Source organism: Calypte anna, chromosome 1 (genome assembly GCF_003957555.1).
Source record: "Calypte anna isolate BGI_N300 chromosome 1, bCalAnn1_v1.p, whole genome shotgun sequence".
In the NCBI taxonomy this organism is placed as follows: domain Eukaryota; kingdom Metazoa; phylum Chordata; class Aves; order Apodiformes; family Trochilidae; genus Calypte; species Calypte anna.
The window spans coordinates 139,083,917-139,110,580 of NC_044244.1; the positions used below are offsets into that span (position 1 = coordinate 139,083,917).

A 26,664-nucleotide genomic window follows, 5' to 3' on the forward strand; every position below is an offset into this window, starting at 1 on the left:
ACTGCTACAGCTGACACCATTTTAGCAGAAGGAACTTTTTTTACACCAAAGTCTGTTAGCATCTTTACAAACCCTCTTTCATATTACAGTGATGGCACTGGTTGTTCCAAGAACATGCACTCTTTATCAGAAATGCATTACAATTAAATTATAAGCTTTCATGTAGTGAAGTTCTGCCTGCAATGTCTGGAGCCACCAGGGATATTCACCCCTTTAATTTGATCTCATTCTTCAAAAAGAGCATCAGGAACCACCTGTACTTTTCATAGGGCAAACTCCATCTCACCTTCTCCACCTTGCACGCATGACCACTTATCCTGAATTCCTTGCCAAGACTTTTTATCCCCTGCCTGGACTTGCTAGGGATGGTAATTGATTTCTTTATTGTTCCACAAACACATTTCATGGGTCATAAAGTTTACTTTTGTTCTCAGCTGTGTGACAGTAGTGCTGTCATTACATAAACAGCACAAGAAAACACTCTGGCAGTGAAAAAGGGCCCTAGTAGGCACTTAATTCTGTCTGCTGTTTCTAAGCACCATCTTAAAAAAGAACCACATCCCAAAAGACTTCTGGTTAGTAAGATGGATGAGTTAAACTGAATTGGTGGCTTGATTCTTTGGGTCAAAACAACAATGCCAGCCTTTAAACATTGAAGTGTCCAAAATAAGTGGTGCTGGTGCATGCATATATTCATATATATATGTATATAGCCCTTCTGTTTTTATAGATTTTAAGCTCCCAGAAGCAAATTGAACCCTTTCTATTTGCCAAGATGGCTCTCCCAATAGAAACCAAATCTCTTTCCTAAATTTTCCCATTTGTAATAAATATTTCTTTCCTTCATACCAAAAACAGTGAACTCATGGTAGTTTCTTACCTGAGACTGAAGTAATGCTGTGCTGGGGCACAAGCTGGGGTGGGTAAGACCTGGGATTGGAACAACCAACAGGCCAGCATAGGGTTGTGTGACAGGGAAAGAATTACTGAGCTCGGCTGCAGCGTAGTCCTGCAGATATGTGACATGACATGCTGATCCATAAAGATCTAGGCAGAGAAGAGCTGAAACATCCCCCCACACACTGCCTTTGGTAATTTACACAGTGAGAGCACCTCTTTTTGTCTCTGAGACCCTGAATTTCAAAGTTCTCAAGACACCATGGGGATGTTTATACTATCTCACTTCAAGCATTTAACTCACTGACAGCACTTTGATGATGGTTTCACACTATAGTGAGTTGATATAACACATTAATCCTAGCAAATGGGGCAAGTCCTGTTCCCTCCTCCCACATAATCCCCTCTACTCTCAGCCTTGCAACCCCACCAGTTACTTTTTCTATGCCTGATGCTCACTTGGCTGTGTAGCTTTTAACTCACACATCTAGTGGGAACTATTTTTGGCTGGTGCAAGGAAAAGAACAAGGAGTTGGCATGACAGAGGAAGAAGGAAAGGAGGCATGACAAGAAAGGAAGACCTTTCTGTGTCACTGGGTATTTATACTTATTACATATTGGAAAACCTTCCTTTAAATTCACAAGGTCAAAAGATTGCATAAAATTCCAAATATCTTATGTGGTACTTTATTCATGGAATATATGATAAAAATAACAGGAAAATGTCTCTCATAATATTATACTTACTAAAATAAATTGTAAATATCTTTTCAACCGTTTCCATTTTAATTGCTCATAAGTTTTTTTTCTTTTAATTTCACTTGCCTTCACTGTGGATGGTGCTTTCATACCCAGGGACACACCTGTCCTCCTCCTCTTCAGCTGAAATAATGAGCCATCAAAACATCTGAATTTATTCATCTTTGACTTTGCTAAATTAAAAGGAATAACACAGATTTCCTTACTTATCGTGGATAGAACACATTCAAAATCCTTCCCAAAAAAGGAAAAAATGTTGTCACAAAGCTGATTCCTGACAAAAAAGGCAGCTAATACCCAAGACTGTCCCATGTTTATAGAACAAAAGGAGAATGGGCACTTATGCATAGGCTGCTCTGCCCTAAATGCACAACTGGGCAGAATTAAAGTTTGATATCTTTTGTAATGGCCTCAATATTAGAGAAGAGAAATAGTGACCTAACATGGGATACTTCTAACTACACTTTAGATATCTAAAACTCCAGAGCCCAGACTAAATCATTCTTCCAGGCTCCTCTTAGAACCTAAGGAGAGAAGAAGCTGTCTCCAAAGGGCACTGCATTACAGGGCTATAAGAGGTAGGCATAAGAGAGCAGGAAGATGCTCTCAAAAAATAAGCTGCTTGACCTTAACAACAAATTAGATGCTTTTATGTTTTGAAAAGAATAAAGATACCTAAAGAAGAGCCATGCTTGAGCTCATACAAGTACCAGTGTCAACTTGTACTATCTTTATATAAATCTCCTTGTCTGTTTCTGAAATGTACAGTTAGAATGCAATAAAAAAACAGTGCACATCTATGACTGTAAAGCTAGTATTAGGTCTTTTCAATTTTAATAATCTTAAAAGTGCTAAAGACAAGGATTTTGCTAAATTTTCCATTGTTTTCATTTTTACATCAGCATTAATTATTCTTCCCTGAACCATGTGAAATATAAGCACACAGGAAAGTAATTTCTGGAAGAAAAGAAGAGCTTTTGACTTTCTCTGAAGCTTGAGTTCAAGGGAGAAATAATACCTTGAGAATTACAATGTTTGGCTTTACATATGTGAATTTCTCCTGCGCTACAACAAAGACTTCTGTTTATTTGTGCAGAAACATCAAAGATGTCTCAGGAGATCTACAGACTTAATGGTTTTTCTCTTTATGTAAACAAGCTGCTTTAATTAGATTCATATGTGATGTGGAATCTACTAGCATTTAGCATCATTGATCAGAATCTGCACTAAAGCCAGTTTCTTCCAGAGTGTTTAATTTGCATTAAAATGCAGATGAAGCACAACATGCTTGAACAAAACAGACTAGACATCCATATCAATATCTTTTCATGGTGCATAAAAAACAATCACTATCACAGAGTGTCCAGTGGGTATTTTCTGATGGACATCATCTATTTACAAGATAGATCAGTTTTGAAAAGTGAAAGAGGTTTGGTCCTTCTGAAAACTGGCTTGCAGATGTAAATCCTTTGAAAAAGCTTTCCTGCTGAAACAGATGTGAAATGTAATGGCAAAGAAAATAATCAGAGATAACCCTGACATACTACCTCACATACATCTCAATACGGGGTAGGAATGCATGCACTGTCAGGGAATTCTATCAACTGAAAACAGAAGGGCAAAGTACAGCTTGTTTCTCCAATTCTTGCTATAGTTTTTCTTCAGCACTTAATTTGAAATCTAATTATTGCTGACAGAGATTGGAAAGCAAGCATATTAAGGCACCTAAACTTAGTATCCCTTGGGAAGTCCAAAGACATAGTTGTGCCCTTTCTGTTCATGTGCAGAGCTCCACGTTTTAACCTCTCTCATGTCTTCAAATTCTTCTTTTGTCAGAAGCAATGTCTCCTCAGCTAAAAACACTACACCTATCTCTCTGAACATTGTCAAGGAGCACGTTGAGCCACTTGAGCATTAGATTTATATCTGAGTATGTCCCAGACATGTCAGCAAGAAAATTAACAGTGCGTTAGCATGAAGTAAAAACAAGCAAGACTCAGCAATGGGTGAATTCAGGCCTCAGACCTGCTGCAGACAACTGTTTTCATCCTAACTAGTACTGAGGTTTGCACTGATTCACACCTCCTGAGGGGTCACCTCCTCTTCCTTGATCCCCCTTGTCCCCTCTGTGTTCTTTATGCTCCTGTACCTTCTCCCACTCTGCTCCTGCCTTTGTCTCTCTCTGCTGTTGGAGTGGCTTCCACCACCCTTCCAAGAGTTGTTGCAGGCAGCACTGTGGTATTCTAAATGCTGAGAACCCTGATGGTTATTAGGGTGCCCTTGCATCTCCCACTTGCACCTCCCCATCCCTGCTGCAGGAACTGCAGTTTCAGCATGCTCGTCTTCAGCCTTGTGAGCAGGACAGCTTGGTGAGACTGGCAACAGAAAGATGTGTGAGTGGGAACTGTGAGCCAGTGCTTATCCATCAGGTCAGCTAAATCTGCATGTTGGATGTCTTATCGACATTGCACTTTCAGACAGTGCTTCGTTTCGAGGTGCTACCTCATTCCACCTCCACATTTAAAGATGAGGAGAAACCTTTTCCAGCACTCCCCCTCAGCACTGCCAACTGCTCCCAGCTCAGCTCTGCTGCCACGAATCCCCCGCACATCCAGCCTTCCCCACCTCTGTATACAATTTCACCATCTCATTTTCTCATTGGAAATACTTTGTACTGTAATGTGAGTTGATGGCAAGCAAGCAAGCAAACGAGCAAGGACACTTCATGTCTTACAATCAAATCCATTTGATTTGAGTAGTTTTGTATCTTCTGCCCATCCAGCTGGACTAAGTGTGCCTTTGGAACAAAACATCCTACAGCTATATTCTCTTCTCCAATCCATGACTTGCTTTGCAGGGGTCAAAAGAGGCAAAAAGGGACAGAAACACTTCATTTGTCTATTTCTGCTGCTTGCTGGTGAAAAACATCCAAAATCAGTGCAAAGCTTTAGTCAAAGGGAACTTTTGTTTTGCTGGTGCCAAAGCCAGCCAAGCAGAGCAGAGCCAAGCAGGAATGCTAAGAGGTGAAGTGAAATCATGCTAGTCAATGAGGCAGAGCCTGCTCTGCAGGCAGCAGTTCCTTTGAATTTAGGGTTATACCTTGGTCAGCACATTGAACTCCCACTGTGGGCCCTGGGATGCCAAGAACGAGGTCAAAGAGGTGCAACATTATTAATGTTGTGTTTTAAGAACAAACCATTGTACATTCTGCCTAAGTGTGTTTTCATTCTTTTGCAAACCCCATGCTCACTTTTACTGAGTGCTGGGTATTTGCTGGACTGGTTCTGTTGTTCTGCTAACCATTACCTCTTCGTAATGCAGTTAGTATTTCATCAACCACGAGTAAACCTGGACTTACAGAGAATAGGTCAGAAGGAAATAGAGCTTCAAGACAAAAAAAAAAATAGATTTACAGAGAAAAGGTCAATTTAATAAAGATTATTTTTTCTAGGGTAGTTGAATCTACATTTATTCCCAATTTTGCAAAAACAAAAATGAAGTATTGAGTCATTACAAGGGCCAGACAACTGGCAGAACTATATTGGGTTGAACTCAATTCATACTGCAGTAAACGCACGAAGGTAGTCCAGTTAATACAGAAGCAATTAGGTAAACAACTTTTTTCCTTCCCATCCCCCTTTTCTTTTTCTGTTGCAATGCATAGATTTTTTTCCTACAGGAATATCTGTGCTTATATAATTCTTTACAATCTTATTGATAGCTGCAAATTTGTTAAAGACACTCTAAACCCTTTCAATCAAATATACTCAGTGTACATTCCAGGGAACAATTACTGCCCTCAGTGGTATTATTACACAAACCTTCTCAATCTCATTTCTGTAATGTTTGAAACCAGCAGCCCAGCCTTAGCAAAGAGAGTGTTAAAAGGCTTGGCCCAATGCTGCTACACTTCTTAGTTATTATCTCAGTCTGTTCTCTGGAAACCAAATCTTTCAACAGCTGTATCTTCACTGAGTGTTATTAGCAGAAAGCTGTTTTCCTTTTTCCATGCCGGGAAATTCAAAGAGGCACTAATACCAAACATATTAGACACTTGTTTCTCCACAGTCTTTGTGTTAATGATACAATGCATTGAGAGTTACATGATTAACCACTGCTAACTCACCTTACATCTTTTTCAGACACTTCCCTCTCTGCTAAGGACAGAAGTAATAGAAAACTAAGAGACAGATTAGAGGAAAACTGAAAGGTAAAACAACCTCGACATGTTACTCCTGCTAGTAAAGTAGCATGAATGCTGTGGAAGACAAAGCTCTTTCCATCTGCCCACCACTGAGTTGGCAACTTGGAACCTGCTGCTCATCCTGGTCACTGATGTAAAAACCAGGGGCAATAGTTTTTAAAAAAAGTAATAAAATCTTTTGTCAGTAGCAAAATTAAGCAGCCCTGGCCTACTGCAGATCTGTCTTTCAAAGGTCATGTCCCATCTGGATTAGTGTTTGATAAGAGGTGAACTGACATCACAGCCTTTACCACCATGGGGCAATTAATTCATAATTCTCTCCTCTACCCACTTCTGAATTTTCATGAAACTTGAAAGAACTGCACACCTTTGAAGTCTCTACGTCCCTGCTGAATTCCCCTGAAATCGGTCAACATTCAAAAAATGGAAAGGGGAACAGAGAAAGACATAGATAAACATCATGGCTTTATAAGTCTAACTCCTCTGGGATATCCAACTAGAAACAGAAGTTAAAAGCAGGCAAATACTTGCAAATGCACAACTGAAACTTAAAGGCAAATAAAAAAGGGGTATTATGAAACAAGTTTGCATTCAAATAGTAAAAACAAGGCTGCATTTACAATCAAGTAAACAGAATCACAGAACCACAGAATGGAAGGGGTTGGAAAGGGCCCCTGGATATCATCTACTCCAACCTCCCTGGTAAGGCAGGTTGACCTAGAGCAGGTTGCACAGGAAATCACAACAGACTACTTGTAAGTAAAGAAATTACTTATTAGCAAAACACAAGATAAATCCTCTGAACTTAACAGCCCTCTTTATTACCAATGAAGACCCTACATTATTAATCATCCTTCATGATGCTTGATTATAACCAGACTACTGTAAAGTGCACACTTAATATGTTGTTGTTCAACCAAGACATAGCTATTTTTTGCCAAGAGCCAGGGAAGTTTAAGACTTCCCACCTATCCAGTCCTATGCACCTTCCTTCACCCAGATGTCTCAAGGACTTTTATGATTTCCTCACATAAATAAAAGCAAGAGGTTTGCAAAGCCAAGCTACATTTAAAAACAAGCCACACAGTGTCATCAGACACTGACTTAGCCAGAGAATCAGGACAGCAAAAGCTCTGGGGGTTTCATCTTCCTTTTTTTATTATTTTTTTCATTATTATTTCTTCACACACATGATTTCATGAAAATGTTCCTGACTTAAACTTCTTGTGTAGTTGTGTAGCATGATATCAACTGTTATGGTTAAGGTGATCATGTGGCTCGTTGCTGCCTTGCCATGACCCATGCACTTTGTCTTTTCCCCAGCTACATGATCCTGGCCAAATTCTGGCTCATCTGGTCCTGTCCTGGGTCTATTCAACTCATTAAACCAGCAGAAAAGAAATTCAGTAAAAATAAATCATGATCTGAGAAGGGAAACCATCCCTGGCCAACCCTTGCTTCTCTGAAACTTTTCAGAAAAGGTGAAATAAATTACTAACATTTTGAGGCAGACTCATGTTTTATGTCAACTGGAAATCCCTCCTTTTTCTGATTTAAGACATCCTAAGAAGCAAAAATTAGAACAAAATGTAACACTGCTTACCATTTGTCTTCTGTTCTCTACAAGGTAGATTCCAACAATCCCTAGGAAAGATCCAAAGCCAAGCTAAAGCAAAGAACAAAAACCAGGAGAGACATATGAGATCAGCTTATTTGATCACCATACCACAGCATTAAAGCAATATTTGAAAAGATGCATGACACAGATGAGCATACAGGCAAAATGGTGTGTGTCAGGGGAAAGGGTGGAAGTTATCAGTGGACATAAATCATACAATGTCAATGGGGAATGACCAGATGTCCTGGTTTGGGCTAGGATAAAGGTGATTTTCTGTCTTGTACTTTTGCTTTCAGCTAAGTCTCTTCTAAGTAGTTGCACTTGCTGAAATTAACAGCAAGTTTCTCAGTCAGTGTCTGCTTCTGGGACTGATAACACTCGGTGTTTATAATTACAGCCAGAGACTGGGATGCAGAGCCGAGGACACTGCTCGGCTCTGAGGAACATTTTACCCTCCAGAAGGAATAAAGAGGTCCCACCTGAGCCCTCCTTTGGGGAGGAACGGACAAGATAGATGCCAGAATTGACCAAACAGAGTAGTCCATCCCATACACGTCATACTCAGTATAAATTTGAGGGATCACAAGGGTCAAGCCAGCTTCCAGCTGCCTGCCCTTCCTGCTTCCCCTTCTTCACCCATTCCCTGTTTTGCTTCAGCATCCTGGGAGGATTCCATCAATTCTTCTGCCTGTGGTCCTGATCCGTGCCAGCCCATATCTGTGTGTTCCTGCCTCCAGCTCCCGACTGCTGCTGACTCCAGGAGTCCAGCCTGGACTTTCCCAGGGCTGCCCTGCAACCTCGGTGGTGACGTGAGAGTTACTGGGGGAAAAGGGGGGAAGGAACGTGGGATGTATGTTTGTATATATTTAGTAATTTTTCCTATTTATCATTACTGTTTCATTAAAGATGTGTAGTCTGGTTTCCAACCCATAAGTCTCTCTCCCTTATTCTCTCTTTCTTTATCAGGGAGGGGAGGGGGATTAATAGAGAGCATCTCTCATTTGGTTTAATTGCTGGACCAGTGTTAAACCATGACACCAGAAATGCAGCTTTTTGGTATTTCAGAGCAAAACTTGTCATGTAGTAAACAGAAGCCTGTATAAACATATGCTTCTATAACCTGTTCATTGTTACCATAGTTGTATCATTTTACACACTATAAAGCAAAAATTAAGTGAAATAAGAGAAATAAAAACAACTTACATTTAGCTCATACATCATTATTCTGGAAAACTGCAACTTTTTAGGCAGCTGCAGACAAACATTTTTCCTCAAAAAAATTGAGGTGTTGCTGTCACACAAGTCATGCAAGTTCAAATACTTAGGGTTGGGTTTGTTTGATTGTAATGACTAAACACTATCACACATCCCAGAAAAAGTCCTTGCTAAAATGCCAGAGGGACAGCTATTTTCAACATGGGGCAGCTGCAGCATCAACAGCCACAGGAGAGAGAGGAGGAAGGGACACTGGAGTTAGCTGGCCTCACTCTTCCCACCAGAAGCAGCTTCAAGACCAGACTGGCAGGAAAAGACTCCTCTTCACGATAGGCCCATGAAGGTTTGGAGAGGTAGAAACTCCTTGGATTTGTGGTTAACTCAAGGTAAAACACCAACACGTGATATCAACCTTTCATCAGACCTTCCTGGTGTCTTGGACTCCCACTGGGTTCATGGAAAAAAGGGGTCTCCATGGTGCCACACATCTGAGATGTAGCTGGCCACAGACTGAGAAGCAGCCACAGTTAGAGTGCAGGTGTCAGCAAGCTCTTTCCATAGAGCTCCTTGCCTTGCCTGGCCACATGCTGCCCTGAAGTCACCTCAGTCTCAATCCCTCATCACTTCCACACTCCTTGCCCCTCCTCTTCAGCAGGGATGAGACTCCTGCCTCCTGCCCAGGCACACCCCCAGGCACCCCCTCGTCTCCCACCCAACCCACCCCATGGACAGGGCATGGCATTCCTGCTAAGGAATCTGAGCTCTTTTTTGGAACAAGGTCTCTGAACCTGATTCAGAGCCCCTCCTCCAAGCACAAGTTGAATTTTCAAAGACTTGGCATCCCAGGCAAGGGCTTGAGCAATGGCCTTGAACTCCTTGCTGCTACGCACAACTGCTCACAGCAGAATGGAAATCTCCTACAAGTGCTTTACTCGCTTGGTAACACAACAGGAATCCATCACTCCCTCTCAAGGAAGCAAATGTAGAAAAAGGAGATTTGCTATAGACTGTTTGGGGAAGATTTATGTGGAAGGGAGGCACAAGGACTAAAAGCAGAGACTTTGGAAAAAAAAGAGCCTGCAAGTGCATCCATGCTGACAGCTGAATGGGAGAGAGACTTGGAACTGCAAACAAGGACACTTTGTTCAAGGAACAGAAACTTTGTAAATTAAGATAACTACATCAAAATGACATCTGGTTCCAAGCCCCATTTTTCATCCCAACGGGACCAATGCATAAAGCCCCACTTATGGCTGATGCAGGGGAAGAGAGCAGAGTAATATTATCCATGTAAAGGAAAAATGAGCAAATAAGGAACAACAGCAATTAAATCAGGAAGAGCAGAACCACAGACAGAGATCATGATACAAGCCACATCATTGCTGAGATTGCTTTAGGGTCATACATAATTTTTTTGTCTGGACAATAGGTTATTTAGGTTGGGAACTCTGGGAGTTTAGGTCTGTATGGTGACAGGGACAATTGGACCCTGTAGACTCCTGGTTGACAGATTATGAAAATAGCAAAAGAAAGCATGGAGTATTGACATAAAATAGGTAAGTTGAAAAAATATTTATAAGGAAGTGAGGCTGAAGAAGTTCCAGCTCTGGCTTTGCATCCCATTCCACAAAGACAGCCCTAAAGCCAAACTGATGGGTAACAGCAACCCTCTAAATGCAGGGACCTTCCAAAGTGTATAAGTCATTTACATACAGAAATGTAATTATGTTAAGTGATTTTGGATGCATAAATACAGATAATATCTACCACTATAAATATGTCTCTAGAACCAAGCCTTTTCCAATAAAATTACAAATACTACTTATGGAGACAAATTAAAGTACCTATCTCTTCTTGAAAACCATGGGAACTAAACAGAAGCCCAAATTACATTACAGGTCAAGCCCTAAGACTTTAAAAATACTTCCAGGTGCAATTAAATCTATGCAAGTTGATAGTCTTATCCACTTTTGTAGGTGTTTACAAGATATGGGTTAATTCTGCAGGTTTTTTAAGACCAAAATCCCTTACCTATTCAGATCTCTACTAACTTTGAAGTTAATACTTTGATACTGAACTCTATAAGAACTAGACCTTATTTTTAATTGTAATTAACACTTTCTGTCCTCATAGACTTTCTCTTCTTTGAGCCTAACAATTAAAAATCTAGCATCGAATTCCCTCCCCTAGCTCTACATACCTAAAAATTTGGCATCGGTGCTATATTGTTTTTCTAAGCTCCCTCTACTGTCAGAGGAGAAGACAAGCACCTTTTGATGTAGTGGGAGGAGCCATTCTTGCTCCTGAAGCTCGACGAGCTGCTGGTCTCTTCCAGGACTCCAGCCACTCCAGCGCTTCCAGGGTAGAAGTGTAGCGGGAAGAGCCTTTCTTGCTCCAGAGGCTCAACGAGCTGCTGGCCTCTCCATGCCTCACACCAGAGTGAGCTGAGGTGCCTTCTGTGGGTGTGTGTCCCACCTTTATTGGCCCCCTGGTCTTGCTCATGCCCAATAGGGGCCTGTCCTAATCAGGCACAGGTGGACTCACACCCACTCACTGGCAATTCGAGGCACCTGGTTTATCTTATTTCTCTACATTTTGAAGGTTATTCAGGTGGTTCTGAAAGAAATTCACACTGTGCCCACTGGCAGAGGAGAGGCCATCCCATAGCAAGGCTTCCACGACTGGTGATGAGGCACAAAGGGCAGTGCAGCACTTTTGGCTCTTGCAAAATGTTTGGGATATCTATAGGATTAATGAAGTTTACACTGACAATTACCCATCACTCTTTCTCAGTGACTTCAATGATCCATCACATGTACACAAAAAAGAATTCTGAATTTTAATAAAGTTATCTAGCTACAACTATCTTTTGAGAGGAAAAATTATTAACAAAAAACTCTGTTTTCAGAGTGTTCCAAAATATTCTAGCTATTCTACGTGGGTATTAATGACTTCCAGATTTAAAAAAAAAATAAAATCAAATAGATGATGTTTCTCAGATGAGTCAATAGACATTGTGTTATTTCTAGAAGAAACTGGATGCTGAAATAAAATGGTCTGTGTACATAGGTTTATTGCTTAATACACTTGTTAAAGACAGTAGTTTTAGAATGGAATTTCTTTCAGTGGAATGAATGGTCTTCTAAAATATTTGAATTCAAATTGCAGAAGAAGGAGAAACCTTTATCAGCATTAATCTATCTATTTTAGCTTAACAAAAGGAAAATTCATTATTTTAAGGTTTTATTCTTGGAACTACTTTTTGTTCTATTTTTAAAACACCACTCTTTATAGATCACTGTCCCAAAATTATGTTTCCTGAAGACCTGATCTCAGCATGACAGTAAGATGTAAGAGGGCTTGCTTAGGAGGAACAGTTCTAGCTCACAAATTATTAATGTCAATGCAAAATGTATTCACAGTACTAAAAAGATAGATAGATATCCTTCTTCTCTGGGCATTTCATTCCACAGAGAACAAGAAATAATGATTCCTCACTGTAGCAGGAGGAGCCATTCTTGCTCCTGAAGCTCGACGAGCTGCTGGTCTCTTCCAGGACTCCAGCCACCACACAGCACTTCCAGGGTAGAAGTGTAGCAGGAAGAGCCTTTCTTGCTCCAGAGGCTCGACGAGCTGCTGGCCTCTCCATGCCTCACACCAGAGTGAGCTGAGGTTCTCTCTGTGGGTGTGTGTCCCACCTTTATTGGCCCCCTGGTCTTGCTCATGCCCAATAGGGGCCTGTCCTAATCAGGCACAGGTGGACTCTCACCCACTCACTGGCAATTCAAGGCACCTGGTTGACAATGTCTCTCTACATTTCCCCCTTTTTTTTTTTTTTTTTTAACACTGATTACAGGCTACAAACATTTTAACACGATTTAACACGATTTTTACTAACGTTTACACTTATACACAGGATTTTTCTTCGGGCCCCACGGGACACTCAGCTAAGAGCATCGAGGGGGCTCTGAGGGGCAGTAATGAACACACTTATACAGGATTTACAGTTTGTTTTTTTTTTTTTTTTCTACTGACAGGATTTTTTACACAAAAATACACAGGATTTTTAAACATACACATTTTTTTTTCTACTGACACAGCTTCGGGCCCTGCAGGACACTCAGCTAAGAGCATGGAGGGGGCCCGAGTACAAGATTTTTACACATACATACAGGATTTTTTACAAAAACACACTTATAACTTAAGGGATTTTAACCCTAGCTTAGGCAACCGAGTGTCAGCCCAGGCACTTTTTCACAAAGTCTCTACCTTTTGTTCTTCTCCCTCCTGTTTCTGCTCTTCTCTTGGTTTCCCTCTGCTCAGGGGCTTCCAAAGAGAGAATCCTTCTCTTGGCTTTCCTTTGCTCAGGGGTTTCCAAAGAGATTTCTGGTTCCTCATGGGTTTCTGGTTCCTCTGTGGAATTCCATACTTTTATTTACTTTTACTTTTTTATTTTTTTCTTTTTTCCTCCGTGGGATTCCATACCATGAGATTCCATCCTCCTGGCTTCCCTCCGCTCAGGGGTTTCCAAAGAGAGAATCCTTATCTTGGCTTCCCTCTGTTCAGGGGTTTCCAGTCCAAAGAGCTTGCTGGTTCCTCATGGGATTACGGGATTTAACCCTTCCTCATGGGATTCCATACACGGGTTTTAACCCTTCCTCATGGGATTCCATCCTCCTGGCTTCCCTCTGCTCAGGGGTTTCCAAAGAGAGAATCCTTATCTTGGCTTCCCTCTCCTCAGGGGTTTCCAATCCAAAGAGCTTGCTGGTCATACCTTTCAGGGAGAGTGTTAGCCCAGGCACTTTTTCAAATCAGGGAGAACGTTCCTGTTGCCAGCTCCTCACACTGCTGCTTCTTTAGACATCTGTATGTTGCCCACATTCTCCACCAAATGTAGCAGGAGGAGCCATTCTTGCTCCTGAAGCTCGACGAGCTGCTGGTCTCTTCCAGGACTCCAGCCACCACACAGCACTTCCAGGGTAGAAGTGTAGCAGGAAGAGCCTTTCTTGCTCCAGAGGCTCGACGAGCTGCTGGCCTCTCCATGCCTCACACCAGAGTGAGCTGAGGTTCTCTCTGTGGGTGTGTGTCCCACCTTTATTGGCCCCCTGGTCTTGCTCATGCCCAATAGGGGCCTGTCCTAATCAGGCACAGGTGGACTCTCACCCACTCACTGGCAATTCAAGGCACCTGGTTGACAATGTCTCTCTACACCTCACAACCACATTTTGACTGTGGTGGAGCCACAGAACCAAGCAGGTTTCTTAATTGTTATGTACAAGAGTTTCTTTCTTCACCTTGAACCCTCTGCCTCCTCCTGGCTGCCCTGGGGAGACCAAACAAGGCAAAAAAAAAACTTTTTGGATCTAGGAGTCTGCATCCTTTTGGATATGACTGATAACTTTTGAGATTAGAAAAAGCCATGGGGCTTGAACTGGCAAGGACCTGGCAGGACCACAGCTCCCCAGAAGTCACAGAGACACCAGAGGGTGAAACAGATGCAAGTCAAACCTCATGCCCAGTGCAGGAATGTGTTTAAGCAGTCTGCTCCCAAGGCAAAAGTAAAGCTAAGGATTTTGGAAGAGAATCCTGTACGGGAGGACTGGTAGCAAGAATGCACAAGGAGAGGTTAGGCAGACTCCAGGGAAAAGCTTCCACAAGCTCATCCAGAGGGCTTCCCCTTTGATGAACACAGCAGAATTCCCAGCACACAGACACAAGAGGGTCTCCTTCTGCCACCAGTGTAATAAATCTCTAAAAGCCTGCCTGCTGTCCAGTCATGTGTCTGCCTGTATCTCACAGAGGTCAGTGGGAAGTCCACCATGGGCTCTCACAGGGGTCCCTGGGCCCAGCACACTGCTGTGCTGTGAAACCCTGATCAATCCCCCTGTGCCTCCCAGAAGCCTCCCCAAATCCCCACACAGCTCAAAACAAAGAGGTATTTCCCCCCTGTGAAATGCAACATGGATGAATTTTTCTTTTTTCTTTTTTTTTTTTAATCAATCTGAGTTTCCCATATCCACCTGATAATGATTTATCTGGTTGTACCAAATGATCTGAAATAGAATTCTTTACTCACAACAATGCCTGGGTAGTATCCTCCCACGGTAACATTCTCTGTTCTTGTGGTAGCTGCCAGACCTATGGTCAATATGAAAACAGACACTACCAGAAGAGACATTGTGAACCAAAGTGAAGTCTTCTTTCTCTTCGCAAATTGTCCTGCAGAGAGTGGTGAGGAAAAAAAAAAAAAAAAAAAAGAAAAAAGAGACAGCTTTTAATTGCAGCCGTGGTAGACTTAATACAAAATAACAGGAGATTTTATTTTGTTAATTTTTTCTGTTGTTAACTCGTTCTCCCACTGTGGAAAAAAGTGGCAGAAAACAGAGGGAATTACAAACCAGTTAGCTAGAACTCAGCGTAGCTTGATGCACACACACTGGGTACATGTAAATGAGTTTTTATTAGGCTGAACTGGAAGTCAGTGACGATGATAATTATGCCTTAGGTTCAACATTTATAATTAAGTGTTGCTCACATCCATAAGTCAGATCCCAGAGGCCTTAAACACTTACCTACATGAAGTGCCAATTCAGCTCTACCTGGATAGAAGTCACAAACTTGTATCTTAAACAAAACTAGCAGAAACTCTGCATGCTATCATGAAAAATGAATGTGCTCTTCATATTTACTAGGGCAAGAAACCAATCTACATCTCTGAAGCAAAGCTGTAAATATCATTGACCAGGTAACTATATATGGCCCTACCTTTCTTAACAGTAGCTGCCCAGTGAAATACTTTCAGTCTCACTGGGATTTGGTTTCAGGTGCTCCAAAGTGAGACAGAGCAGGCTCATCTACTGCTTTCAGCTTGCTTCATCTCATTCAACCTTGCTATGGTGGTGCCATACCTGAGCTGCAACCACAGGTTACTAACGTCAAAACCCAGGCCCATAGCACAGAATTAAGCAGACTTGTTTAAAAGCACTAATCAATACGTGATAAAGGCACCAACACAAGAAGGACATGGACTTGTTGGAGTGAGTCCAGAGAAGAGCCACAAAGATGATCAGAGGGCTGGAACACTTCTCCTAGGAAGCCAGGCTGAGAGTGCTGGGGTTGTTCAGCCTGGAGAAGAGAAGACCTTGGAAGACCTTGCAGTGACCTTCCAGTACCTGAAGGGGCTACAAGGAAGGTGGGGAGGGGATTTTTACATGGGCATGGAGTAATAGGATGAGGGCTAATAGATTGAAGATTAAAGAGATTAGATTTAGATATTAGGAAGAAATACTCTCCTGTGAGAGTGGTGAGACCCTGGCACAGGTTGCTGAGGGAAGTTGTGGCTGCCCCCTCCCTGGAAGTGTTCAGGGCCAGGATGGATGGGGCTTTGGGCAACCTGGTCTAGTGGGAGGTGTCCCTGCCCATGGCAGGGGGATTTGAATGAGATGATCTTTAAGGTCCCTTCCAACCCAAAGCAGCCTATGATTTTCTGAAATTAATCAAACTGCAGTCCTCATTTCTGGTGGTTTTGCTTTGAAAGGCAAGGCAAGAGTGTGCAGTATCACACTTGGAGCACTGGGCCATGCAATGATAAGTGACCTAAGGCTGCAACAAGGCAGGACAGAGCTCCAGTGAGTTCACAACCCATCCACAGCACGGGGCCAATGTCTCTTCCCACCTGCACATCCCATCTCAAGAAGAGGCTGTGATATTGCAATGAATACTGGAGTCAACAGCACTGGTCTGGGAAGAGCAGGTTAGAGGTGAAGCCAGGCTTGTGTGGATCAGGCTCTGAGGATGAGGCACAGTGGTGCTGCTATAAGCAAAAGCAGTGAAAATGGAGGAAAGTGAAAAATCACACATTCACAAAGAGTCACAAGCCATTCATAAAGAGTCACTTGAATTATGTGGCATATTTATAGCCAGGTAACTCAGCTGAAAGTTTGCAGTTCAAAAGCCAGGCAAGATTAGTGATGTTTGAATAAATAATTAATTTATAATAAAAATCTGTATGTCTGCTGACATTTTTGAAGTAGAAAAATCAGGTAAATTTACAGTCCAGTCTTTTAGTATGAAATGTAAGTAACTTTACTGGAAACAACTATCATCTGTTGAGCTTTTGCAAGTCTCTTTCACCTGCATGTACAAAGTCTTCCTGATAAAGAAATAACCCATAGGACTCTCTAGACATCTCCTCTCCAGCCTGTGCCCCTGCTGTCTGCCCCTGGCAATTCCCTGTTAATCCATGGATGGTCGCTGGGGACATGGAAAGATTCTTCATTATTTTTATTCTTCACATGTCAAAATGGGGAAAACCAACTTCAGACTTGTAACTTCACAAATCAGTTGCCCTTCACATAAACTAAAATTATTCCCTTTGCATAAATTACAATTATTCAATGTATCTACCAGATTTTTAAAAATATCTGATGTTCTTGACAAACTCTATCAACTTTGGAAAGCCATGGAGCTCAGGGAACCCTCAACAACTGAAGAAAGACAGCTGTTCCAATATCTTTTTAAAAAGGCCAAAATGATAATTTGGGGAAATACAGGTCAATCAACCTCATTTGGGTTCCTGGGAGGCTGAGACCAAAAATATGGAGCAAATCCTCTTGCAAGACATTTCTGGGTACACAAGGAAAAGGTGATTGGCAACAGTCAACATGGATTTACCAAACACAAATTATGCCCAACCAACTTGATGGCCTGCTATGACAAAATGACTGAACTGCTATGACAAAATCCAGTAAATTGTGGATCAGTAAATGTATTTTACCTCAAATCTAACAGCGTTTTATCATGGTATCCTACAATATTCTCCTAACCAAGCTGGGATGTCAGGGTCTGGGTGACCAGTCAAGCTGATAGTTAATAAAACTGGCTGGGTTGTTTGGTTCAGAGGGAATGGATTGCATTCTACCTGGAGATCAGTAACAAGTGGAGTGCTGTGAGGATCTGTCTTGGGGATCTGTGCAACTTAATGTATTCATCAGTGACCCAAAGAAATTGGTAGCATGACTGCTCATCAAGCTGGCAGCATGACACAAAACCAGTCAAAGCCTGGTGGGCAGGGCTGCTGTTCAAAGGGATCCAGGGAGGTTGGAAAAATGGGCCAGCAGAAACCTTACAGACATCTTGTTGTGCTGAAGTGCTGAGCAAAGGAAGAAGCAATGCCAGAACCAGCAGTGGGTTCTGGCAGCAAAGGAGGCCAATGGCATCCTGGGGTGTATTTACAGGACCACCATCAGTAGATCAGAAAAGTAACTATGCCCCTTTATTCAACACTTTTTAGAGCACATGGCCCCAGTTTTGGAGCCTCAGTACAAAAAATACATGAATTAACTTTCATTAATTCATCAAAGGACCCCAAATAAGGCCAGGGGGCTGGCACACTCATTCAAAGAGAAGAGGCTGAGGGAACAAGGCTTGCTTAGCCTAGAGATGAGATGGCTTTTGGCAGGGCTAGTAGCAGTCTTCAGTGCCCATAAGGTGGCTGTCAAGAGGACAGACTCAGACTTTTCATAGTGGTGCACAGAAGGAGGACAAAAAGGCAGTCAACATAAAATTAAACACAAGAAGTGTTTCAGACTGGGTAAAAAAAAGAAATAAAAAATTCAACATTAGGACAGTCAAGCATGGGAACAGGCTGCCCAAAGAGGTTGTGCTGTCTCCATATTCGGAGGTTTTCAAGATTCAACCAGGAAAAGCCCTGAGCAACCTGGTCTGACTTCTTAGTTGAACCTGCTGATCAGGAGATTGGAGAAGTAACTTCTTGAGGTACCTCCCTATGTGAATTATTCAGTGATCCTATGGTTTTATGACAGTCAAGACAGCTAGACTAGAAGTGGCTTGGATATCTGTGCTCATACCCACTATCACAGACCTGCAGCTTCAATGTAGGCATCCTCTAAAGGGACAGAGGAACACAAGCCTTCTGGAAGTCAATGGGACAGACACTCCTCAGCCAAGTGTTCCTGAAACCACTGACTGTTTGTTTTTATTAAGTGCCAGAGGAGCCAAGCCTCCACCTTTTTCTCAAAGCAACACCTGTACTGGCGAATTTTAATCAGATTGCAGAGATCCGACCTGCTCTCCAGAGTTTTGGTTATCATTAATTACATGGAGAAAAAGAAAAAAAACAAAAGCATAACAAAAACACATGCACACACACAAAAAAAACCCCAAAACCCAAAAACCAACTAGCCAAACAAAAAAGCCCAAAAAAACCCCAAAAAAACCCCACAGGCATTTGATTGCCCAGACTGAGGTTCCTGAAAAATGCCTTAGGAAAAGCATGCTGTTAGTTGTAATTGTAGTAAATCAGATGTGGATTTATTGAAATGAAACAGAAAATGATGTCATTATTTATAGGTAACTCTGGGGGCTGAATTACATTTTGACTTTGTAATTCACACACAACAGAAAGCATTTACACGTGGTACTTTTCAATCCTCACATTCATTGATCTTTGACCAGCTGCATCTCCAATCAGAGGCAAGTACTTATTCATACCTCTTATTTTTCATACTCCAGTTTGGAAACTACACGTAGCTAGCTAAAAACCCCACCCTTAGGAGAGATGACTTCCAGGCAGGAGCACAGAAAGACCCCTTCTGAAGCAGAGACTGACACATGCAAGCCCTTGTTTTCAAATGCCACACGGTCAGAGAAGATGGGTAGAAATCAGGCCTAAATTAGTTACTGCTCTGTCTGTCTGTGTTTCCTTAATCCTATCAATAAAGATCTTTAACATCCTTGTGTATAGTTACATGCATATAAGTCATCAGGATATTGTGAGACCTAAGGAATATTTGTAAAGCAGCGTAACATCTTCAAATGAAAACTGCTACAGCTGCAAAGTGCTCCTACTACAAGTTCCCTTCTGCTATTTTGGTCATGTTGACTGCCAAGATTTTCTGAGTCTTTGTTTACTGGTGTTTGTAGCAGTTGCCACACAGTTTTTTGGATCTGTTTTTACTGTACCTACCAGCCAAAACCCCATGCCAGACTCTTTCCTCAGGAGCCCTATCCAGAGCACCAGACAGAGAGGCTCTCCCGACCTCCTTCCCTGACACCCCTGATGCTGGGCTTGGACTGAAGGCCAACCATACACAAGAACAGCAGGAAAAGTAAAGGCAGAGGATGTGTTGCTGTCAGTATCTCTAGGCTGAATTTTCTTCCAACACCAACATCCCTGTAATGCAGGAGAAAATTAATGTAGGGTATTGGCTTTCCAATTTTTTAATATTGAAGTGATTCTCAGAATAATTTTGACATTTATCCCCTTTAACTTCTCTAACAATGATGCAGTATGAAAATCTAAACTCTTAATATGGGCCTTCCTTCAATATAGTTAATCTTCAAATTCTTAACACCAGCTTACCAAAATCAAGCATGTAGAAAGGAATCTTCTTCCCTTTCTGAGTATTAGCTTAAGGTCAGGGTCAATAGAAAGTGTGAAAATATTATTACCTTCTATATTCAGCAATTTTGTCCAGTGATGTATCAACTGAGTTTTGATACTACAGCAGTGGGCACTACAGTAAAAGTTGGGAAATAAATTAGAGAGGTAACACTGCTTCTATTTCACTGGCCTCTGCTCTGCCCCATACAGATTTAAATTGTGTGCAAAAAAAGGAACAGTCCCAAAACCACTCCCTGCTCTGCTTCCTAAATGCCTGTCAAGCAAAGTTACCCTGATGGAAGGAAACATAGTACCACCGGGACAAGGAGAGACCCCAGGCTGCTGCCTCCTTGAGAGAAAAAGAGGCCCATGAGGAGAGAAATTGAGAACATCCTCCAGAGAGTAAAAATAAAGCGTCTCCCAAAGACCAAGTTCTGCTGGACTCAGCAAAACCTTTTGTGCATTCATCAGTTGTGGATAACAAAATTATATTTACAGTGATGGCTGGGTTTCAATACAGTTTGTAGCAGGACTATGGAAAATGAATGGTTTTTTGGGGAGGGTATAGGCCAGATTGCTGGTAGAATGTAAAGTGGTGGATCTAATGATGAATGGTAGGGGCTGTATTTAGGTGAAGTGAAGGGTGTGCTTAAAAGGAGAGAGAACAAATTTATGATGAAACATGTCCATGGTATGGAATATGTCCAGTGGTCAAAGGAAGGAAAGAATACAGTGAAACAGCATCTCTCAGATCCAGAAAACTTGCAATTTAACTCCAAAAACTCTGCATTCAGACCAAAGGAACTACACTTTGCTAACTTCCTTTTAGAAAATCCAGTTCTAGATGACATAAAATCTATTAAAAGGTGTAGAATTATTTTTTTGCAAGGAAAGAAGTGCTGCAGAATGTAGCAACTTGCTAGGATCATAATCACATTTACTGGATATTAGCAGCACAAAATACCATATCTGCTCTTTGATCTAGTTAAGGTGATCTAAATGGAAATATGTATTTCAAAAAATGTCCTAGCACAACGTATATTAACATCCCAATATGATAAAAGATAAGGGGGGAAGTTTTGTAGCAGAAAAAAATGCACTTTCACTAACAAATGAATACTACTAAAAACTGACATGTTTCAGAAAGTGGCATTAACCATGGGTAATAAGACAATCTAAGCAGAAATTCATAGACAGAAGTATAATATCAAAGGTATCCACTTCTTTGCTGCTATCGAGCAAATATTTCAGGGAAGATCTGCGGAGCTAAATTCATGATCTTTAATTACTGCAGTGCTCACTTAATTGCCATCTCTCTCTTGGCAACAGTTTCCTTTGTGTATTTGCAAAAATGTTTAAAGCCACTGAAACTGAATTAATTCTACATTGCCTCCCAAAACTAGATGTGATGGACTGAGGTGCTTAAAAGAGATATTCCCACCTGCTACTGGTGATTACTCTCCCTCTTCTGATTAAATGCTTGACTTGTCCAGAGTGCTGAACTAATTAAACTGAACACAAGAGCATTCATTTCGAGCCACATGACAGCAGCTTTTATTGGGCTGGTCTCTTATCTTTATTATGAATTTACTGAGGAAGAATCCATGGGTGTGTGATATATTCAAGACCACAGGAAGCATTGCTGTGCTCTTTTACAATTCTACAACAAAAAAACCCAACAACAAACCACCAAAAAACCACCAAACAACCCACGAACCCTCCTCTGACACTATGTAGTATAGTATAGTAAGTGATATCATGCAGTATCACTATGACTTCATTGCTTTGGCAGCAATTGTTTCACTAATAAATAATGTAATGAGCAGCCAGTCACTAGTTTAAAGCTAGCATACAGATTCTTTTTCTGCTGATTACCTGAAAATATTTTTAAATTACAGCACATCTTCCACTGCTATCTTTTCAACCCTGATACGATTCCTCCTCAAAATTTCAGACAAAAATTCAGATCTCACACCTTTTTAAGCTGACTGTTACTGTTCTTGGGTACATAGCTTGGGTACATGCTTTCAAACACTGCCAGAGTCATTCCTAGCAATAAGTTCTGTATTTTCTTGACTTCAATGAATTTCTCTGTAATAATGAAATATTTGTTCAGTCTTTTGCCTATGTCTTTATTTTTTTTCAGGACACGCACTAGAAATATAGGCAGCAGACCACTTTTGCAACTAACCCCTAAATTAACAGAATTAGAATTAGGAGAAAAGAAACCCATTGCCACCCAGGTGGGATGCTAGCTAATCCCAAACCTCTCCCCACACCCCATCCCATGCCATCCCTGCACCTTGCCGGCATCCTCACCTGCTCCAAGCGTGGCAGCAGCTTTCTTTTTATTTGTACGTGTATTTTTTTATTTTTATTTTAATTCACCAGGCAGATAAAGCAGATAATTTTCTACCGACGTCCCGTATCAAGCTATTCGCGCTCACCTTAAGCCACCACTAAGCAAGCGCGGCGGAAAAAAGCTCAAAAGCAAAACTGCTCTTTTTTTTAAAACACTTCAGAGAGCGAGAGTGACAGAGACAGCGTGACCCGCGGTGGCGACCGCAGGCTGAGCCCCTCAGTCCCCCGGGACCCCTCACACAGCCCCGGCGTGAGCCCCTCCGTCCCCTTCCCTAAAAGTGCCGAGGCAGGGGCAGAAGCATCTCCCGGGGGATGCTCCCGGCTCCCCCTCCGCCTCTCCCGGCCGTCCAGCCCCTGCACCCCGGCTCCCGCTCTCCCTCTCAGCTGCGTCCCGCCGGGTCTCACCCCCTCGGCGGAGCAGGGAAGTTCCGGCGGGCCAGGTGCTGGGGCTCACCTGTGTGGTCCAACAGGGCCAGCGGACCGGACCCGGAGGGCTGCGGCGTCGCCATCATCTTCCGCGGTCGCCTCCGTTCCGCGCCTCTCCTCCCTGCGGCCGCGGGATGCGGGTGGTCCGGCTGGCCCGCCCCGCGGGGGAGAGCGGCGGGGGGCGGAGGCGGGGCGAACCGAACCGGCCTCTCCCCCTCTCTGCCCCTGAGCCGCGGCCCGGTGGGCGGAACGCTTTAAAGGGCACCCCCCGGGGCACAGCTCCGGGCGGTGCTGGAGGCTCCCGCTCAACGGCGGTTCGGTAGGCCGAGTCAAACTGAGCCGACCCAGACGGCACCTTCTGACCCGGGGCCCGAAAAGCGGCCAGGTCCCTTCAGGAGCCTTTGGGCGGGATGGACGCGCTGGGAATCTCGGCCCCCGGTTCCTCAGGTACCACACACTTCGCCGTCACCAAGCGCTACCTCTCCTTGGGTCCATTCACCCTGCCTGAACACTGAGACATGGTACCAAGTCCCAATAGTGGGCTCCAGGTGTAGGTCCCAAACTGTGGTTTCTCCTTTACGAGGCACATCTCTCCTTCTCTTTCAGTGTGGGACCTTTCTCCTCCAATGATGACTGTACACTGGAAGCACCTCATTTCCAGGCTGACCTTTGTGTATGTGGAGCAAGGACTAGGTCTTCATTTGTGCAGTGATCAATAATTTAGTTAATTTTAGAAATAAAATACTACAGCAACCAGAAGCATTAATAAAATTCATAACAAAAGGAGGCATCTCAAAGGCATAAGCTAAGGTAGTCAAAGGCAACATCAATAGTTAAGATCCATTGCAGAGCTTTTCTTTTTGTTACATGGTGCCTAGCACTTTTTCAACCTCACCAGCCCTCTCCTTCCATCTCAGTTTCCAGTCTCACAGAAGATCCTGCTGCTTGTCCTGCTCCTACCCAGGCACCTACCTGTCCTGTTGCTACCAACTGCAGGGACACATGACTTCTGTCTGAAAGAGTCTGGGAACAACTGAGAAGAAACAGCTGACAGATGCTGTCCTGCTTTGATGCCTGCTGTTCCTTTTCCAGAACTTCCCCGTAGCAGAGACCATAGGAAAATTCTTTTATAGATAAAGATTTTTTTAGGCTGCCATGTGCTTTGCTCACACTGAGGTGTGCTGTCCCTCCCACAGCTCTGACATTCTTGGTTTTCTTTTGCTCAGACCTCCAACTGAATACATACAGGTGTATTTAACTTCTTCAGTCTTTGACTGATTTCCCCAGAAAATGGTTAGGTGAAGGGAGGTGTTATCTGTGTCAGACAGCCTTAGCCTATCAAGGCAAGAGAGCTAGGAGCTAAGGCCAGCTCCAAACTGGTGCCTCTCCAAGTCACAGACATCTCTTTCATTTGGCATCATCTATTCTTGAGGGGTTGAAGTATATAAGCTGTATAGAAAAGAGAAAAATTAGGGTAGGGGTAGTATTTATACTACCTAATAACTGCTAATTATTAATAGAAATTAAGGAAATAATGGAATTAAAAAACACAACAGGTAACGGTGCAAAGAAAATATTTCTTTGAAAGTGTGGTTTGAAAGTGATAAAAAAGCCCTAAAGCCTGGTATGGAGATTATATAGAATTAATTCCCCAGACAGTTTGGAAAACAAATACTATATTAAACATGTATTCTTGGATGTGATGGAAAGTAAACTTTTTGTATCAGCAGATGGGATATTAAAAATCCTTTTAAAAATAATCAGATTATAGAAAACAACCTTTGGGTTGCTTAGCCTGGAGAAAAGGAGGCTGAGAGATGTTATTGCTCTCTACAACAATCTAAAAGGAGGTTGCAGCAAGGTGAGGGTTGGTCTCTTCTCCCAAGTAACAAGTGTTAGGACAAGAGGAACTGTCCCCAAATTGTGCCAGGGGAGTTTGAGGTTGGATATTAGGAAAGATTTCTTCACCAAAGGGGTTGCCAAGCATTAGAACAGGCTGCCCAGGGAAGTTGTGTAGTCACCATCCTTTGGAGGTGTTTAAAAGATGTGTAGATGTGCTAACTTAGGAACATGGTTTAGCAGTGGATTTAGCAGTGCTGGGTTGGTGGTTGGACTTGATGATCTTAAAGGTCTTTTCCAATCAAAACAATTCTATGATTCTATGTTTTTCACTGCAAATTTCTGGAGAGTCAAAAATGGGTCTGGTCCTACAGTCCTGGATACTGGAGGGCAAACATTAAGAAAATAAGGAAAAAATCATTGGTGAGGGTGCCTGGACCTAAAAATCCAATTATATGAATGTGGTAATATCATGCACTTACTTTAAATACAAAATGAAAAATCCTGTATTCCACTTTTTTCTCCTAAAAGAGGTTGGAATAAGACAGAAGAACTGTAGACCTAGTTGATAAGCATCTACTTGAAAGAGGGTGTTCAAGTGGTGAGTAAACCTACAGGAACAGAAACAGGAGAGCATCAGATTTCAGGGTTAGAAACTGCAGAACTAGAGATACAAGAGATAAAAAGCAAACTGAGCCAGATGTTGCAAAGGGTAACAGAGAATAAAGAACTTTTCAACTCTATAAATAAAAACAATTCAAACAAGAATGGTGTATGGTCACTAAATGCCAGGGATGGGATGAAGACTGAGGCTGCTCCAAATATTGACAGTGCCTCAGTTTTCAATCAAAACAGTATTAATGTGAGTGTATTTGCAGAGAACCTAAAGCAAGTGAGGGCAACATAAATGATGACATGGGCAGATGTGAAGTGGAAGCATAACTTAGGCTGTTTCTTGTGACAGGACCAGGAAAATTGTTGAAAGAATTGGTAGCTATCTTTTCAAGGCCTGAACAATGTTTTCAGTGACTCAGCCAAGTTAGAGGTGAAGCACCATTACTGGACAATAGAAAACCTCTCCTACAAAAAAGGCAAAGAGAATGAGGGGAAACGCAACTCCACGCCCCATTAATTTGACTGGGACAAGTCTTACAGGTAAGTGAAAAATGGGTTCAGCTCCAGTATGGGTCATCAAAACCCGATCATGTCAGACTAACAAGATCTTTGATAAGGTAAGCAATTCCTGAAGCAAAGCAATGCAGTCAGGCAAATCTGTCTGGATTGTGCTATGCATTTAGTAGAGTCCTTCAGACAAAATGATTTAACATGGAGCAGTCAGGTCCAGATCCAGGTCACCATCAGGTATGGAGATTGCTAAAAGGAAACCAATATACTGAAAAAGGCAGTCTATTCAAGGTGAGCCTCAGGAGCAATCCAGAGGCAGGATCACTGGTGGGTTTGGGTTTAAGGATCGTATGTGTTGTTAGGAAGTGTGTGACCATCACAAAGTTAATAGACAAAGTTACAGAAGTGGGAGCACACTAGAATATTAGGAGCAGGTTGAGGTGGAGCTTGCACACTTGAAAACTGACAGTGAGAACTTTTACTGTAATTTTGGAGTCTCCAGAGTTCAGTGAAACTGAGCTTCAGTGAAACTGAGGAGAGGTCTGTGTATCACCAGCAGTGCTTGCAAGATGCTAATCCAAAGACTGCTAAACAGATGTGTTCTGGGATGTGTTAATACTTATTAATTAGTTCAGTGCATTGTAAGTGTGGCAGAACTTCATTTTATAGTTCTGTTGCTGGTTGTCTCAGAGCCAAAAGGATATTTTTTCACCATTTTGATGTGTAACTTGGAAGCGAATTCTCTTAATAAATTTTTTTAAGGTCTTCTTTTCTCAGATGCCTGGCTTACGCACCTTGCTCATATGTCAAAATTAA

The 26,664-nt window shown here is 42.3% G+C and overlaps 1 protein-coding gene across 1 annotated transcript in view; it reads right to left on the reverse strand.

Annotated features, from left to right (window-relative positions):
* The window catches only part of TMEM255B (transmembrane protein 255B), a 72,197-nt gene extending 49,230 nt beyond the window's left edge, over nucleotides 1-22,967 (reverse strand). The window contains exons 1-3 of the mRNA XM_030458515.1: nucleotides 22,913-22,967; nucleotides 14,770-14,912; nucleotides 7,464-7,526 (exon numbers count right to left, since the gene is read on the reverse strand). Of these exons, the coding sequence (XP_030314375.1) occupies nucleotides 7,464-7,526; nucleotides 14,770-14,912; nucleotides 22,913-22,967 (261 nt within the window). The remainder of the gene's footprint in view (nucleotides 1-7,463; nucleotides 7,527-14,769; nucleotides 14,913-22,912) is intronic.
* Between the last annotated feature and the right edge of the window lie 3,697 nt (nucleotides 22,968-26,664).